The sequence below is a fragment of the Nycticebus coucang genome, chromosome 13 (assembly GCF_027406575.1).
Source record: "Nycticebus coucang isolate mNycCou1 chromosome 13, mNycCou1.pri, whole genome shotgun sequence".
Taxonomy (NCBI): domain Eukaryota; kingdom Metazoa; phylum Chordata; class Mammalia; order Primates; family Lorisidae; genus Nycticebus; species Nycticebus coucang.
In genome coordinates, this window is record NC_069792.1 from 17,679,440 (window position 1) to 17,697,923 (window position 18,484).

Below are 18,484 nucleotides of genomic sequence, written 5' to 3' on the forward strand. Positions count from 1 at the left end.
AGGTTGAAGTATTTCCTGTAGAGCTGGTCTTGTTGTGGCGAATTTCCTCAATGTTTGTATATCCGTAAATGATTTGATTTCTCCATCAATTTTGAAGCTTAGCTTAGCAGGGTACAGAATTCTGGGCTGGAAATTGTTCTGTTTAAGTAGATTAAAGGTAGATGACTGTTGTCTTCTTGCTTGGAAAGTTTCATTGGAGAAGTCTGCGGTCACTCTGATGGATTTGCCCCTGTAGGTCAACTGGCGCTTACTCCTGGCAGCTTGCAGAATCTTTTCTTTTGTCTTGACTTTGGACAGGTTCATCACAATGTGTCTTGGAGAAGCTCGGTTAGAGTTGAGGCGACCCGGGGTCCGATATCCCTCTGAAAGCAGTGTGTCAGAATCTTTGGTGATGTTTGGGAAATTTTCTTTTATAATATTCTCTAGTATGGCTTCCATTCCTCTGGGGCATTCTTCTTCCCCTTCTGGAATTCCTATAACTCGTATGTTGGAACGCTTCATAAAGTCCCATAATTCTGACAGTGAACGTTCTGCTTTCTCTCTCTTCTTTTCTGCCTCTTTTACTGTCTGAGTTATCTCAAGAACTTTGTCTTCTACCTCTGAAATTCTTTCTTCTGTCTGGTCTAACCTGTTGTTGATACTTTCCATTGCATCTTTAAGTTCCCTGATTGACTGTTTCATTTCCTTCAGCTCTGCTATATCCTTTTTATATTCTTCATATCGTTCATCTCTGATTTGATTCTGTTTTTGGATTTCCTTTTGGTTATTTTCCACTTTATTAGCAGTTTCCTTCATTGTTTCCATCATTTCTTTCATTGTTTTCAACATGTGTATTCTAAATTCCCTTTCTGTCATTCCTAACATTTCTGTATAGGTGGAATCCTCTGCAGTAGCTACCTCATGGTCCCTTGGCGGGGTTGTTCTGGACTGGTTCTTCATGTTGCCTGGAGTTTTCTGCCGATTCTTCCTCATGGGTGATTTCTTTTATCTGTTTCCTTGCCCTAATTTTCCTTTCACTTCCTCTTGCTCTTTAAGTTCTCGTGCCTGTGGACTAAGGGTTACAGGACCAGAAGGGTGAGAAGGTTTAAGAGCAAAAAAGGGATGAAAGAAAGGAGGACCGAGTGATAAGGAAAAAAAAAGAAAAATAGAGATAGGAGAGTGGGTGGGTAAAGGGAATATTGACAAAAAGAAGAGAGGCACAGAAAGAGGGAGACAGAGCAATATAGGTGTACAGTAGGGTACTTTGATACAACCTTAAAAAAAAAACCACCTTCTGGGGGTGCCCAGTTGGGTGGTTCCCTTGAGGTCAGCAGCTCTTTGCTAACCTGATCAGACACAGTATCCCACCTCCACCAAGTAGAGAGGAAAGACAAAAATGCTATAAATCAAACCAAAACAAGCACACAGAAAACTTTATGGGATAAAATTGGCTGGAAAAACCAAATAATAGCAGTAGAAACACTAACAAAAATGAAGTTCTAATTATTGAAATAGGCAGCAATGGGAAATTATAATTAAACTAGAAAAATTGAGAAAGAAAAAGGATCTGTATGGAAAAGGTTGAACTTAAAAAACAAAACAACAATCCACAACATCAAAATAAACAACAACAACAAAAAAACACAACCAAAAACAAAGCAGTATGTATATGTTATTGAATATTGTCTGGGCAACACGTGGTCTTCTGGGATATGAGATGTTAATCACAGTTCTGATACGACTGGAGGCTGCTAGTTTCTCAAACCCCAGCAGGTAGACACCCTGAATCTCTCTTCAGCCCACTTAAAAGGCACTTTGAACTTGTTTACTTACTGAGCAGAAGCTTTCTCAGGGAAGTGCTTGTCGCTGGAATCACTGCTGAAGTGGCTATCCACTTACCCTGTGTGTCAAAACTGGTCTCCCTCTGCCCACAGGGTTAGGGCTGCAAGGCGGCTCAGACCCTGCCCTTAGGCTACTTGGTCACTGGGTTACCAGCTCCCACCCAATTCCAGCTCTGCGACCCTGAGGTCGGAGCTTGCCGGGGCAGATCGCTCACAATGTCTGCCTGTGGCCCAGAGCCAAACACTATTAGCTCCGTCTGGCTCAGCCGCTCAGACTGGGGCCCTAGACGAAGGCCAAAGTTCTCCGCACTCCCGCTCAGGCTCTCCCCAAGGCAGTTCAGCTGAGTGCCAAGTCCAAAGACACCAAAACAGTTCACAGGTAAGGCCTTTCTGGTTTGCAGTCTCGCTGCTACTGAACTTACAGTTGCGGGCGGGTTTAGACGGATTGAACACACGCGACCACTTGCCGGTTTTCCACTGTTTTAGTCCTCCTCTTGGGGTCCAGAAGTCTCTTGCTGACTCCCTGTATCCTCTCAGGGGTGATGGTAGGCAGATCCCACCAGCCAGAGATGCCTGGAGTCCTATATCCCCAGACTCACGGTGCCCAGATGCAAGGAAGCTGTTACTCGGCTGCCATCTTCTGTGTTGTTTTACTTATTTATCTAATTTTAATGTGGGTGTGATAAATGTACTAGATTTGATTCCCCCTGCAGGGGCCAGAGAGCCAAAGTCCTGAAGCTTATGCTAGACTTTATAGGGAATATGCCTTGGCCATCCAAATAGTTCTTTGCATCCACAAAGGGGCCTGTGCAGTTAGCGGGATCTGCCCCACTTAGCCTGAGTCTCTGTGGGAGTCAGCCCAGGAGTGGCTTCTGTGCCCAGCAGGCAGAGTCAGAGTTGGGTTGCCGGATGGTACCCTGTGAGACAGCTCCAAACTGGGGTCTGGTGGGTACCAGCTGCTTCATGGTTTTAGCTCTCTCCACTTCTCTACTGGGATTCTCTGAAGAAGTCGAAGTCCTGGCTGCTGGGCCTCCTGATGAGTAGGCTTCCAGTCTAAACCTGTAGGCCTGGTGCTGTTTGCTTCAATTCCTGGGCTCAAGCCTCCAACTCCTTCCCTAAGAGGCAGAATGAATCCTCTCCAGCCCTTTGAAAATGGGCTGGCTTTGGTGCACCTGAGAGGCCTGTGGTACCTTAGTTCTTGCTTGTTTCACACTACTCCCCATACCTGGAGGTATAGGCTTTCCCAGAGTTAGGTCAGGTTCCCAGTCCACCATTATAGGGTTCCTGGGAAGGAGCAAGAGAGAATCTTCTGTGGACTTAATCCACCAGGGATTTCATGTGTAGGCTCTGTCACTGGGTCCTGGCACTGCCTTACATCCACTTTTGTTTGGTGCAGGACCCCCTACCCTTCCCAACCTCTGGCTCCTGGAGTCTCCTGCTATCTTACAGTGCCATCAGAATGTTGTTTCTGGGTGGGGCAATCCCTGATGGAGGTGACTGGAATCTCCTGTCCCTGATCTTACAGAGAGAGGCTGATGAGATGTCTCTAGTTTGCCATCTTGGAACTCCTCCTCCTTGGACCTTCTCCTTTGGGATTTAACTGTTGTTGGTGTATATTCTAGTTATAGAATCATATTCGTCAGCTAGAAGCAATGGTTTGACCACTTCTTTGCCAATTGGGATTGAGATTTCTTTAGAGGCCTTGAACCAGTAAGTCAGCTTATGCCAAGGGTTTTGTTTGTGTGTGTAGGGAACTGTCTTCAGGATCTTGGTAGCTTCCATCTTGGTTTTAACCTTCATGTTCTACTTGCACAGAGCCTCAAGAGGTGTGTTTCAGAGCTTAATTAAATAGGCATCTGCATAACTGCATGCATGTGGCTTTCTACATTCCCAGAAATATGTTGATGTTATCAAGCCTTTGTAGATGTATCATTTCTCCGATTTTTCTTGTAATTTTATTGTTCGGCCTTTTGCTTGTCTATGCTGCTATCACTCTCTTGGATATCACTGTGTTGTTAAAGAATTGCTGCTGATAATTTTCTGCAAACACCACCAGATAGGTAGTTCTGAATCTGGTCAAATAAAGACAGGCCTAGTGAGTGAAGCTTTTCCTGAGAGCTGCCAGATGAGTCAAAAAGCAGTTATTTTTCTAGAGATTGGCTTTTTGGGGAGCTCCAAACCTATTCTACCTGTCCATTGGATGCTAGGCTACTGGTTTTCATAGCACCTGTCTTGGGAGTCTGGCTATTAAGGCTACATACAGTAGAGCTAGGGAGAAGTTGAATGACAAATGGCAAATTCAAATGCCACAAAGCTTATTATTCTTCCTGAAAATCAGCCTTTCAAAAGAACCTATCCTGGGATTTTTGTAAGCTCTTTTAATTTCCAGATGTCTTAGCTTGGGCTGCTGTTAGAAAATATCATAGCCTGGGTGGCTTAAACGTTTAAACATAGACATTTATTTTTCAGAGTTCTGGAGCCTTGGAAGTCCAAGACTAAGGAGTTAGTGGATTTGGCTCTTGGGAAGGGCCCTTTTTCTGGCTTGTAGACAGTAGCCTTATTACTGTATCCTTAAATGGTGGAGAAAGAGCAAGTTCTCTGGTCTCTTCCCACTGACATTTCTCGTTTTTTAAAGGGGCTTTTCATTCCATCCTGAGAACTGTATCCTCCCAATCTCTTCTAAACCTAATTACCTCCCAAAGTCTCTATCTCAAAATATTGTCATATTGGTTAAGGCTTCAAGATATGAGCTCAATTCCATCTGTAGCACTAGAATTATACAAAAAAAAAAAAGTATGGTATATCAATTTTGAGTAGCGTTCTCATTGCTTTAATGGGGTAGCAGATTTTTTTTTTTTTGGGCGGGGCTAGGTTTGAACCCGCCACCTCTGGCATATGGGACCGGCGCCCTAGGGACCGGCGCCCTACTCCTTGAGCCACGGGCGCCACCCGGAGTAGCAGATTTTTAAAGGTTTTTACTCTGCCATCTGGAGATGACTTCTATAAATCATTTTTAGAACATTTTCGTCCCCCCAATGAGATCCCTCATGCTCAATTTTATTTAATCTTGATTTCTATCTTTGGAGTAGTTTTTAAAATTGTTTCTTTTCTATTAAATTTTTCTGAATGCCACATTAAGAAGTATAAACTTGTTACATACTAATAAAAGTCAAATAACTGAGTGACCAGCTAAATTTTCTCACAAATTAATTATTTTTAATGTATCTGTTGATTTCTAAGCAGTTTGGCCTAATTAGAGGTGAAAGAAACCTCTGACTCTGATAGTTATTTTGATGTATATACTATCTTCTTTCTGTATATTTTATTACTTTAGCATAGTTAATCTTTGTATCATTTGAGAGGATGGTAAAGATTGAGATTATCTGTAGTTTGTCATAAGTATAGATGTGATATTTCTAGGATATCCACTGAAGGTATAGGAACAGAGGTGCCATTTATTAAAGTAATAGAGGAAAAATTCAAAAAGGAAAAACTAACAAAATTGAGAAACTGGTCTTTTACAGCTTTGGAGATAGAATGAGTTAAGAATTTGCTTAACAAAGGAGAGGAAAAAAAACCATATGTTTAAGGTACGAACTTATCCTGATTATAAATCCAAATTTAATATCAGTGAATGGGTAGTATGTAGTTCAGAATTTCACGTACACCCACACACCTACACCCACATCCCAAGGAATACTACTCAGCCATAAAAAAGAATAAAATTGAGTCTTTTGTAACAACAGTAAAACTGGTGGTCATTATCTTAAGTGAAATAACTCAGAAACAAAGTTAAATACTGTGTATGCCTTTATAAGTGGGAGCCAAATAATGTGTCCATGGACATAGAGTGGAACAATAGACAGAGAAGACTCACATGGGTGAGAGGGTGGGAAAGTAGGAGGACAGCGAGGGTTGAAAAATGAATGGGTGCAGGGGACACTATCTGGGTGATGGTTTTACTGGATTTCACAACCATGCAGTATGTCCATGTAACAAAACTGTGCTTGTACCTCCTAAATCTATAAAAAGTAAAAAAAAAGGGTGGCACCCATGGCTCAAAGGAGTAGGGCGCTGGCCCCATATGCTGGAGGTGGCGGGTTCAAACCCAGCCCCAGCCAAAAAAAAAAAAAAGAACCTCAAAACCTGTCTTATACAGATAAAACCCCACAGAAAACAAAACTATATATATATAAGGACTTGTATGCGAATGTTTAAAGTAGCAGCAGCATTATTCCTAATAGCAAAAAGTGGAGACAGTTCAAATGTTCCTCAGCTGGTAAATGGATAAAGAAAATGTTCATCCAGTGAAGTGCTGTTCAGCAATAAAAAGTAATGAACTACTGATATGCTATAATATGAGTGAATCTTGAATTTATACATGTGTGGTATGTGGTTCCATTTGTGTAAAATGTCAGAAAGGGCAAATCTATAGAGACAGAAAGCCGGCCACTTAATTTAGTGACCACCTGGGATGAGGGGGGTGGGGCAGGGCATCAGGATTGATTGCATACCGATGTATGGGATATTTCTGGGTTATGGAAATGTTCTATAACTGGATTGTGATGATGTGTACAGGTCTTTAAATTTACAAAAAATCATTGAATTATATACAATTGGCCTTTCATAACATGGGTTTGAATTCTGCAGTTCTATTTATATGCAGATTTTTTCAACTAAATGCAGATTAAAAATACAGTATTTGCGAGATTTGAGATCCACATATATGGAGGGGCAACTTTTTGTATATGGAAGCTCCCCAGGGCTGACTTTGGGACATGGAGGCTTTGTGGATTTTGGTTTAGGCGGAGGGACGTGAAATCTATCCTCCACGTAGTATACTGAGGGATAAAACTGTACTTAAAACCCCTGCCGTTTCCCCCCTTCCTCTCCTCCTGCTCTGACTAGAAACATCCTTAAAACTTTTCTTTTTTGGGCCAGAGAGGAGTTGATAAATAAAGGTCAAGAGTTTGGGTCTGTGAGTGAAAGGATAATGAGTGAAATACATTTTGAGGTAATCTGTCTACTATATAATTCACAAGCAGTTTATTTTCTTTTTTTGGCCAGGGCTGGGTTTGAACCCGCCACCTCCGGCATATGGGACCGGCGCCCTATCCCTTGAGCCACAGACGCCGCCCCACAAGCAGTTTATTTTCTACGATTGGGTTTACTTGGACAAATGCTCTCAATTCCCTTATTCATTTATACAACCTGAAGAGCCCCCATGCGCTGAAAAAATGTTAAGTTATTGGGGAACTATGCACTCTTATTCTCACCTTCCCTTTACCCACTCATAATCCAATTTGACATTTTACATAAATGTGCTTTTTTATCCTATTAAGAAACTATAAATAAGTTGGATAAGTTAAATACAGTACACAAAGGAAACTCCTTAGTTAAAGTAGTGGTGCTTTTGGAAAATAATACAATTTTATTATAAAATCACCATTTGCATTATCTTTTATAATTTCCATTTTAGTTAAGTATAGGAATACATCCACTTTGAAGATAATAAGACTTTCTTATACTTAAACATGTGTTATGTTTAAGACACAGCACTTTATTGCTTGTGATTTATATAACTACAATGTGTTTTACATTTTTTCTTGTGTGTTTTTCAAAAATTGTGATTTTGAGACAAACTCTTTATTATAATTATATTTTATTCTTAAAATGACTAGGAAGTGATTTTATTAGTAAGTCATTTTTAAATAAATCATTAGTTATTACGGTGATACTTGGGGGAATTTCATTTTGTTATTATTTCTATATGTTCAGGAAAGTACCTCTAAGTCATATGTATACTGCTTGATGAATTATCACAAACTTTTTTCCATTCCCATGTGACTACAACCTAGGTCAAGAAATGATCCAGTAAATTCGAAAGTTTCATGGATTGTGAAAGCAGAGGTAGGAGGGAGAGCTTAGGAAGGGGTCACTTACTTAAGGATTCTTCTTTGGCTTATAGAGAAATATCCTTTTTTATTTTTAAATGTATTTGTATGCCATGTTATTTCAAAGGAGTGTTTGATTTTTCTCGTTCTTTGTCATAGATGGATTCAAATTATTTATTATTTAATTATTTGATGTAGGAATACAATTGGACAGAATGAACTGAAAATTACAAGTGATCGTACAATAAATTCAGGATTATTTTTTGAAGATAAACCAAAACCTTCCAAACAGTCACTTCAGTCTTACCAAGAGGCTTTGCAGCAACAGGTATTCATTTATTCATTCATTTCATTCATTTACATATTAGGCATTACTGTTGTGGTCCCTTAGAGCACAGAGTGCGACTGGGAGAATAAAAACCAATTAATTATAATGCAGTGTGGTAAGTTTTGAAGTGGATGCAGGGGAATGCTGAAACCTTAATTAAAAAAACACTTTATTCCTAAAAATGCTGACAATCCTCTGATCTTTCTGGGGGTGGTCATAATCTTTTTGTTGGTAGAGGTTGTTTGATGTTAATGGTAGCTGACTGACCAGGTTGGTGGATGTCAAACGTTGGGGTAGCTGTGGCAATTTTTTAAAATGAGACAACAATGAAGTTTTTAACATTGACCCTTTCAAAAAGATTTCTCTGTTTCATGTGCTGCTATTTGCTAGCATTTTACCCACAGTAGAACTTTTTTTTTTTTCTAATGGTGTATGCTTTCTTTCTTTCTTTTTTTTTTTGGTTTTTGGCTAGAGCTGGGTTTGAACCCGCCACCTCTGGCATATGGGACCGGCGCCCTACTCCTTGAGCCACAGGCGCCGCCCTCTTTTTATTTTTAATTAGGAACAAAAACCTTGTAAAGGATGAACGAACATAAATACATTCAGAAAAGGAATCAGACAATTGCTACATCGAAATATTAAGCAATAATAATAATAATGCAAAGAAAGTAACATTCACATTGTCAAATAAGAGTATGTCTATTATAGAATGCTTTGACTCTGAGATTCAGTAAGGAGTCATCAGTTAACTTCTTATTTTTTTTAAGTATCAAAAAATAGACAACCAATATTTATAAATAAAAGATAATTTCAAAAAAAAACAGATCATGCTAAGTCTTGTAGACGATAGAAAAAGAAGAAATACATCAAATTCATTCTACTTGATCTGGGTACCCCTGATATTAAAGTTGGAGAGAATATATTGCTATAAAGGAGAAATTACAAACATACGTCACTTGTAAATGAGGATACAATATCCTAAACAACATATTAACATGTTGAGTTAAAAATTAATGTTTAAGTAATATACTTTGGTCAAAATTAAAGCCAATTTATGTGAAGATTAGTCACTATTTTCTTTTCTTGTTCTTTTTTTTTCTTCTTTTCCTTTCCCTCAGCCCTTCCCTCCTTCTCTGTCTGCTCTCCCCTTCCCCCATGCCCCACCAAGTCATTAATTGTCATTGTCTTCAAATCAAAATTGAGTACATAGAACTTCTTTTCAAATTTGAATCAATCCTCTCAAATCCAGCCACTGCCTTATCAACTAAGTTTATAAAATATTCTTTTTTGGGGGAGGTTAAATAAATGATTATTTATTATTTGATTAATCATTGAATAATGATTATATTATTATTATTATTTTTTTTATTGTTGGGGATTCATTGAGGGTACAATAAGCCAGGTAAAATATTCCAAATTCTTTGTTGTCATTTCATCTATGTCCACAGTATCTTCACCAGAAGTAGATTCCATCAAGAAACGACTTTCTTCAGTCATCCTTGAGAAGCAACTTCTCATTTGTTCAAATTGTATCATGAGATTGTTTCAATTCAGTTCCATCTCTAGGCTTCACATCTATTCTAGTTTTCTTGCTGTTTTTACTACATAAGCAGTTACTTCCTCAACTGAAGTCCTGAATCCCTGAAAGCCATCCATGAGGGTTGGAATCAATTTCTTTCAAGCTCCTAGTAATGTTGATATTTTGACCACCTTCCATGTTTTATAGATGTTCTTAATCCCATCTAGAATGATAAATCCTTTGTAGCAGGTTTTCAATTTATTTTTCCCAGATCCATCATAGGAATCACTTTTTACAGTGATTTACAGTGAAATTTATTTCTTGAATTATTCCTTGATCCCAGGCCTGCAGAATGGATATTTTGTTAGCAGGAAAGAAAACAACGTTTCTCTCTTTGTACTTCAAGCTCTTGGGTGACCAGGTACATTGTCTATGAGTAGTAATCTTTGAAAGGAATCTTCTTCTGAGCAGTATGTCTTGGTAGTGGGCGTCAGATACTCTGTAAAGAGATGTGCTGACATCTGGTCTTTATTGTCCTGTGTCTAAAGCACAGGCAGAGTTGAGTTAGCGTCATTCTTAAGGGTCCTAAGATTTCCTGAATGGTAAAGAGTCAGCAGCTGCATTAGCCCCTAATAAGAGAGAGTCAGCCTGTTTTTAGAAGATTTGAAGCCAGACCTTGACTTCTCCTAGCCAGCTATGAAAGTCATAGCTTACATCGTCTTCCATTAGAAGGCGATTTTGTCTGCATGGACACCTTCATCAGTGGTCTTATCTAGATCTTCTGGATGACTTGCTGCAGCTTTTTTGTCAGCATTTTTATGTACCTTTGTGTTACGGAGATGGCTTCAACCTCATGAGCCAGCCCCTGCTGGCTTCATCCTTTTCTTCTGGAGTTTTCTTACCTCTCTCAATCTTTACAGAATTGAAGAGAGTTAGGGTCTTGTTCGAGATTGGGTTTTGGCTTAAGAGACTGTTGTGGCTGATTTGATTGTCTATCTAGGCCACTGAAAATTTCTCCATGTCAGGCAAGGAGGCTGTTTTGGTTTCTTATCAGTTGTGTGTTCATTGGAGTAGTACTTTTAATTTCCTTTAAGAACTTTTCCTCTGTATTCACAGCTAGCCTAATTGGTTCAAGAAGCCCAGCTTTTGGCCTATCTTTTCTTTTGACATGCCTTCCTCATTAAGCTTAATCATTTCTACCTTTTGACTTAAGAGAGAGATATGCCCTTTTACTTGAACATTTATAGGCCTTTTTTTTTTTTTTTGAGACAGAGCCTCAAGCTGTTGCCCTGGGTAGAGTGCTATGGCATCACAGCTCACAGCAACCTCCAACTCCTGGGCTCAAGCGAGTCTCCTGCCTCCGCCTCCCAAGTAGTTGGGACTACAGGCACTCGCCACAACGCCCGGCTTTTTTTGTTTGCAGCTGTCATTGTTTGGCGGGCCCGGGCTGGATTCCAACCCGCCAGCTCAGGTGTATGTGGCAGGCGCCTTAGCCGTTTGAGCCACAGGTGCCAAGCCGATTTACAGGTCATTTATTGGTCTTATTTCAGTAATGTTATGTCTCAGGGAATAGGGAGGGCCAAGGAGAGGGAGAGTGACAGGAATGGCCAGTCGATGGGGCAGTCAGAACACATACACCATTTACTGGTGAAGCTTGTCATCCTACATGAGCATGGTTCATGGTGCACCAATACCATTATAATAGTAACATCAGAGATCACTGATCATAGCCCCATAACAGACATAATAGTAATGAAAAAGTTTGAAAGCCTTCAAGAATTACCAAAAGTCAACACAGAGGCATGAAGTGAGCACATGCTGTTGGAAACGTGGCGCTAGCAGACTTGCTTGATGTAGCGTTACCACAAACCTTCAATTTGTAAAAAACACCGTATCTGCAAAGCACACCAAAGTAAAGCACAGTACAGGGTGCCTGTACTGAAAGTAGCCTACCATTACTCAGAAAGCTTTAATACCTTCACCCTCTCTGAGTTCTGGGATTGGAGTTTGCCTGGGCAGAGTAGGTCTGGTGAGGTAGGGAGCTGTCTTTGTGGTTGGTTAGTCTTCATGATAAGACAGATGACAAAGGAATGTAGGGAGCTCCTGTTGGTCCCATGGAACTGATAAGGTTAGAGAGGGAATGGCTCAGGTAAAAGTGGGTGAGGGAGAGAGGACTTGGTTGAGTCCGAAGTAGCATTAGTGGCTAGAAAGGCCTCTGGTGGCATAATAATAGGGGGAATAGGAGCAGTATATTGCTGGAGTGTTTCAAAATTGGGTATTACATATACTGTGATTTTAAACTTTGTAGTGAAGCATAGTGAAAAGACAGCTCCAGTTAACTTCTAACATAAGAAAGAAAATTACACCTAGGATTGCTAACCTCTTATATCAGAATACTTGTCGGTACTTAATTTAAATATATCTTATGTTGTAAAGATTCGAGAAAGAGAAGAAAGAAGGAAGAAAGAACGTGAAGAAAAAGAAGAATATGAAGCTAAATTAGAAGCTGAAATGAGAATTTATAACCCCTGGGGAAAAGGTGGAGGTGGTGCTCCTCTCAGGGATGCAAAAGGAAATCTGATAAGTATGTTATTTCCCTTAACTTGTTTTAAAAATAAACTAGCTTATTTTTAACTTTTTAAAAGAGTAGGGAGTTTAAAGAAGTAGTAATTATGACTTCTAAAGTCAGGTCTCTTGTTATGTAGCTTAATGCATGAGGTATTTTGATAATAAGTAAATATAATGAGTTAGAAAACCTTTCTTCTTTGGCATTCTGTTCATTTATTCTCGTTAACAAATTTTTCTTCTCCTAATGATAACAATCCAACCGCAGAGAAAACTTCATGTTAGTTGTTAAGTTTTTACCCAAACTAGTACTTAGAATATTTTCTTTATTTCCTAGTAAAAATAATAAAACCCATGTTACAAGTTAAAAAAAAAAAAACTCTGAAGGTATCTTAAAAACAAATAATCTAAAACCATTATGGGAAGGGATCTTGTGTTTAATTAATATATGTAGTATACCTGCTCAATGCAAGGACTCCTTAAAAAGAGGGGGGAAAAAAACAACTTTCTGGCAGTTTGCATAATTTATTTATCTCAATTTTTTTTTGATCTGATAATTATACAACAAACACTTTAAAAAGTGTAGCTTTATACAACAAGTTTTTTATTATACAAGTGTAATATATAATTATCCCTCATTAACCTAGGACCTCATGTGGTTATCGAAATCCATGGATGCTCAAATCCCTTATATAAAATGACATAGTATTTGCATATAACCTATATACATCCATCCTCCTGTATACTTCAAATCATCTCTATCTTGCAATACCTTATACATTGTAAGTACTATGTAAACAGGTGTTATGCTTTGTTATTTAGAGAATAACGATAAGGAAAAATGTTCTTGTTTAGTACAGATATAAGCATCCTTTTGGGGAGTGTATTTTCCACCCCCCAAAGTTGGTTGTATCTGTGGATGCAGAACATAGATACAAAGGGCTGACTGTATATTAGGATGACCTGATTAGCTTTTAGTTAAGCATAATAAGAATAGAGCAAAGATAATTGGTTTTTGAAAATTGTTTAATTAGAAATGAGAAAGGATAATAAAGTACCTATTAAAATAGTAAAAATGTTGATTTCCTGTTCTTTAAATGTTAATATAGGTGAGTAATGGAATCAGAAGATTGTTTGGCTATTGAGTTATCGTGTATGATGCCTTGATTCATCATTAAATTTTTTTTGTAAAAAGACATATTTAAGGCCCACTTAATTTCATAACTTTTTTTCTTTCTAAAAGATTGATTTCTTTCTTCCCCTCATGAATTCTTTTCTGGTAGTTTTGGAAGACTGGAACTCTTAGTGCTTTTTTATAGATGAGATGATTTTAGGTGATGCATATAAGAACTTTTTTTTTTTTTTTGTAGAGACAGAGTCTCACTTTATGGCCCTGGGTAGAGTGCCGTGGCCTCACACAGCTAACAGCAACCTCCAACTCCTGGGCTTAAGCGATTCTCTTGCCTCAGCCTCCTGAGTAGCTGGGACTACAGAAGAACATTTTTTTATTTTAATAGATTTAAGTGTTTATCTGAAAATATATTAAAAATTAGGTGCTTTTGCATTTATGAATAGTGCTGTAACAGTTCCTTTTTTTTATTAAATCATAGCTGTGTATAATAATGCAATTATGGGGTACAATGTGCTGGTTTTATATACAATTTGAAATACTTTCATGAAACTGGTTAACATAGCTTTTAAAGGAAAGGTATGACTTAAAGTAAAATATTAGTCCAGGCGTTGGTTCTCCTTCAGGAAGGGACTCAGGAATGCAACCACTTGCATTGTGTCACTCCTCCATTTTTGAGTCCTTAACTTGTAGCTGCACAGATAAGGTCCAGAGGAATGGGGAGAACAAGTTGCGGTTTTTGTTGGGGTCTGGCCTAGAAGTGGAGGAATAGCACCTTTGCTTTCATTCCATTGTTAGACCTAGTTATAGGGTCTAACTATAGCTAGAAGTTGGGAAGTTTAAGTTTCCTTATGCCCAGGAGAAGAACATGGGATGGATAAGCATAGAGTCAAATGCTATAATAATTTAAATTGTGAGTCAATAGAAATATACTAGTTGCCATGAAGGAGGTGCTTAAATGACTGAAGGCTAACTTGAAGATTTTTTCTAGTTCAAACAATAATTATGGTGTCCTATATGCACTTAATTGGTGGAAGTGAGTAGGATAAGTGTGGGTTACTGAATTATAATACATTGTTTTAGAATTGCCTGAATTATAATACATTGTTTTAGAATTGCCTGACCTAATGACAATGGAGAAAAGTTTTCCAAGATTTCCATTTTTAGCATAATAGTAATGTTTAGTTTGCTTCTTCAATGCTGTGAAATAGAAAAGGTATACTCTTTTATTATATGGTGGAACTTTTTTTGGATGGTATTTCAAAGCATTTTAAATTCATCGTTTAAAGAGTATCAGTTTATTTTATATGTGGCTATTACATTCCCTTAGAAGGGAATTATTGGCTGTAGTATTATTATATTTGAAATATGTAATATAAGCAATGAGATGATGAGACCATATAACCTCTGTACTTTATTTTGGTTAACTTTAATTCTGCTGCTGGCTTTTCTAATTCCTCCTGTTGTTCTGTTTTGATTTTTTATTCAAGGAATTTAATGAAATTGATCTTCAACCTTAGCTAAGAGCTCTTTTATAAGGAATAGTAGTTACAACGAAATATCAGAATCTTATTTACAGAAGTATAAGGTAGCATCAACTCTTTTAAAGTAATTTCTTCTCATTTTAATTCTTGTACAATACTTTAAAGTTTTTTATTCAAGGACATATAAAAAAAACTAATAGGGTCTTTCAATGGTTAAATGGATAAGCACACTGTAGTATATCCATATAGTGGGATGCTATTCAGCAATAAAAAAGAATGAACAGTTGATGCACACAACTTGGAAGACTGTCATGATAGTTACATATTATAACTGAAAGAAGCCCTTTTCTGAAGGTTAGATACACATATATACTTCCATTATATGATACTCTCAAAATGTCAAAACTATAGCGAAGGAGAATAAATCAGTGGTTGCCAAGGGTTATGGGTGGGGAGAGGGAATAGCTATAAATAGAGAGCATGATAGAGTTTTTTTAGATGATGGAACTTTTCACTATCTTTATTATGCAGTGTTGTTATGTGAAATGTACATGTGTTAAAAACAATTTTTATTTTTTAAGACAGAGTCTCAATTGTGTCACCCTCGGCAGAGTTATGTGGCGTCACAGCTCACAGCAACCTCAAACTCTTGGGCTTAAGCGATTCTCCTGCCTCAGCCTCCTGAGTAGCTGGGACTACAGGCGGCCGCCACAATGCCCAGCTATTTCTTTTGTTGTTGTTGTCATTGTCATTGTAGTTTAGCAGGCCTGGGCTGGGTTTGAACCCGCCAGCCCTGGTGTAGGTGGCTGGCGCCCTAACCACTGAGCCCATGTGTTAAAATTTTTTTAAAACTGTATACAAAAGAAAAAAGACAATACAAATAGAACCTTAAAGATAAAATTAAAGCTCAACCAACTCGAAAGATGGCAAAAGTTATCTCATAGTTCTAATTGATTGTTTCTTCATGTATGTATTTCATTAGATATTTGTATTTCTTTAATATATTTATTTGCCTCAGGTAGATTTTGGTTTGCTTTTTATGTTTATTGCGGTATAATAAAATTCACCCTATAAAAAGCTCAGTGAGTTTGACAACTGATTCTGGTAACTGTAACTACCACAATCAAGATGTAGAAAATTTCCAGCACTGCAAAAAGGAACACTGTTATAAAGTTCCTTCTGTCCCTTTACAGTCAGTCCTCTTACCATCTATCCCTGCCAAACTGTGATCTGCTTTCTGGCTTAATAGTATTGCCTCTTCTTTTGACATTTGTATTTTAGTATTATGTTTTTGAGATGTGTCCATGTTGTTGCTAATATCAGTAGCTTATTTCTTTTTATTACTGAGTATTATTACTTTGTTTGGAGGTATTATGATTGTTTATCCATTTACCAGTTGATGGGTGGTCGTTTGGGTTGTTTCCAATTTAAGGGTATTATGAATAAAGCTGTTATAAACATTTACTTACAGATCTGTGTATGAACATAAATTTTCATTTTCATTTCTTTTGGGTAAGTGCCTAAGAATGGGATTGCTGAATTGTATAGTAAGTATGTTTGATTTCCTAAGAAACTACCAGACCATTTTCCAAATTGGTTGTGCCATTTGCATTCTTGTCAGAAAGATAAGAGACTTCTCATTGTTCTGAATTTTCATCAGTGCTTGAATTATGCATCTTCAAAGTTTTTAGTCATTCTGTTAATTGCACAGTGACAACTCAGGTTTGTTTGTTTTTTTTAAACTTTGTATTGTGACATTAAGACCTAATAGAAGAGTTGGAAAGAATGATATAGCGAATATCTTTCACTGTTTCCCCTAATGTTAACATCTTAGATAACCATGCACTATGATCAAAGCCAGAAATTAGGCCACGTCTGGTAGCTCGCACCTGTAAGCCTAGCATTCTGGGAGGCGGAGGTGGGAAGATGGCTCGCTTGAGGTCAGGAGTAGGAAACCAGCCTGAGCAAAGTAAAACCTGTCTCCTCTAAAAATAGAAAAATTAGTGGAGTGTTGTGGTGGGTACTTGTAGTCCCAGCTACTTAGGAGGCTGAGGCAGGTGGATTACTTGAGCCTAGGAGTCTGAGGTTGTTACTGTGAGCTACTTGAGCCTAGGAGTCTGAGGTTGTTACTGTGAGCTAGGCTGAGACCCTGGTACTCTTGCCGGGGCATCAGAGCAAGACTGTGTCTCAAAGAAAAAAGAAAAGCCAACCTAGAAATTTATCTTGGTATAATGCTATTAAATTACAGGCTTTATTTGGATTTTAACAATCTTTCCCCTAATATTCTTACTCTATTCCAGGCCCTAATCCAAGATCCTATATTGCATTTAGTTCATATCTCTTCCAATCTGTGGCAGTTTTTCTCTTTCTTTTTCTCTCTCTTTCTCTCCGTCCCTTTGTGTATACACAGCTGTCTTGAGATCTAACTCCCACACCACACAGTTTACCCATGTGAAGTGTCCATTTCTATAGTCTTTAGTATATTTTGTGCTACAGCCACACTTTAGAACATTTTTAACTTTCAATCATCTTGGTTTCTTTGCCAAAAATCATTTGACCATAAATTTATTGCTGGAATCCCAGTTCTGTTCCATATCTCTGTTTTTTTCCTTTTGCCTGTATCATACTCTCCTGATTACTATAGCTTTGTAGTAAGTTTGAAATTGGAAGTGTGAGTCCTCCAAATTTGCTCTTCTTTTTGAAGATTATTCTGAGAACTCGGCTTTTTGGATATTTTACTATTACCATGTCAACTTCAACAAAGTGTGGTAGGATTTGCTTGGGATTTCATTGAATCTATAGATCGATATTAGAACATTCAACATCTTAACAATATTGAGTTTTTTGATCCACAAATATCTATCTGTTCATTTATTGCTTCTAATTCTTTCAGCAATATTTTATAGTTTTCACTGGCAAATCTTGTATATATTTTATTAATTGTATTTCTAAAAATACAGATGATTTTTTTGTTTACTGTCCTTGTATTTATTCTAAGGCCATGCTAAACTCACTGGTTAGTTTTTATTAGTTTTTGTTTTGTAGCTTCTTTGTGCGTTTTTTTGTTTGTTTTTTTTTTTAATGTAGACAATCGTATCATCTGTGCCCTTGTAGTCCCAGCTACTTAGGAGCCTGAGGCAGGAGGCAAGATATCTGCAGGCAAGATAATTTTACTTGTTTTGCAATCTAAATGTCTTTTAGTTATTTTACTTGTATTTTGCACTGGTTAGGAACCCCAGTACAATGTGTAGAAATCATGAAAGCAGGCATTCTTGTCTTGCCTAAGATAATAGATGGAAAGCATTTAGTCTCTCACCATTAAGTTAGTTATAGGCTTTTCAAAGATAAGTTTTCTTTTATCGCAGTGAGGATGTTCTCTTCTATTCTTAGTTTGCTCAGAGTTTTTTTCATTAATATATGTTGAATTTTGTCAGATGCTTTTCATCTATTGAGATGATAACGTGTGTTTTTACCTTTCTGACATATAAGTTTACATGATTGATTTTTGAATGTTTGACCAGTCTTACATTCCTACGATAAACCATGTTGCATTTGTCTTCTTTTTATATTTTGTAGAATTTGATTTGCTAATATTTTGTTAGGGATTTTTGCATCTAGGCTCGTGAGAGATATTGATCTGCTTTTACTTTCGTATGTCATTGTCTGGTTTTAGTATTAAGGTAATGTTAGCCTCAGAACATGAGTTGGGAAATTTTTTTTCTATTAGTAGAATTTAACAGTGAAG

At 37.7% G+C, this 18,484-nt stretch overlaps 1 protein-coding gene across 6 annotated transcripts in view; it reads left to right on the forward strand.

Moving 5' to 3' along the window:
- The window catches only part of CSPP1 (centrosome and spindle pole associated protein 1), a 139,604-nt gene that overhangs the window by 68,348 nt on the left and 52,772 nt on the right, over positions 1 to 18,484 (forward strand). For all 6 annotated transcript variants that reach the window (XM_053559506.1, XM_053559505.1, XM_053559501.1 and 3 more), the window contains 2 exons: positions 7,913 to 8,042; positions 11,998 to 12,145. In XM_053559506.1, coding sequence (XP_053415481.1) covers positions 7,913 to 8,042; positions 11,998 to 12,145 — 278 coding nt within the window. The remainder of the gene's footprint in view (positions 1 to 7,912; positions 8,043 to 11,997; positions 12,146 to 18,484) is intronic.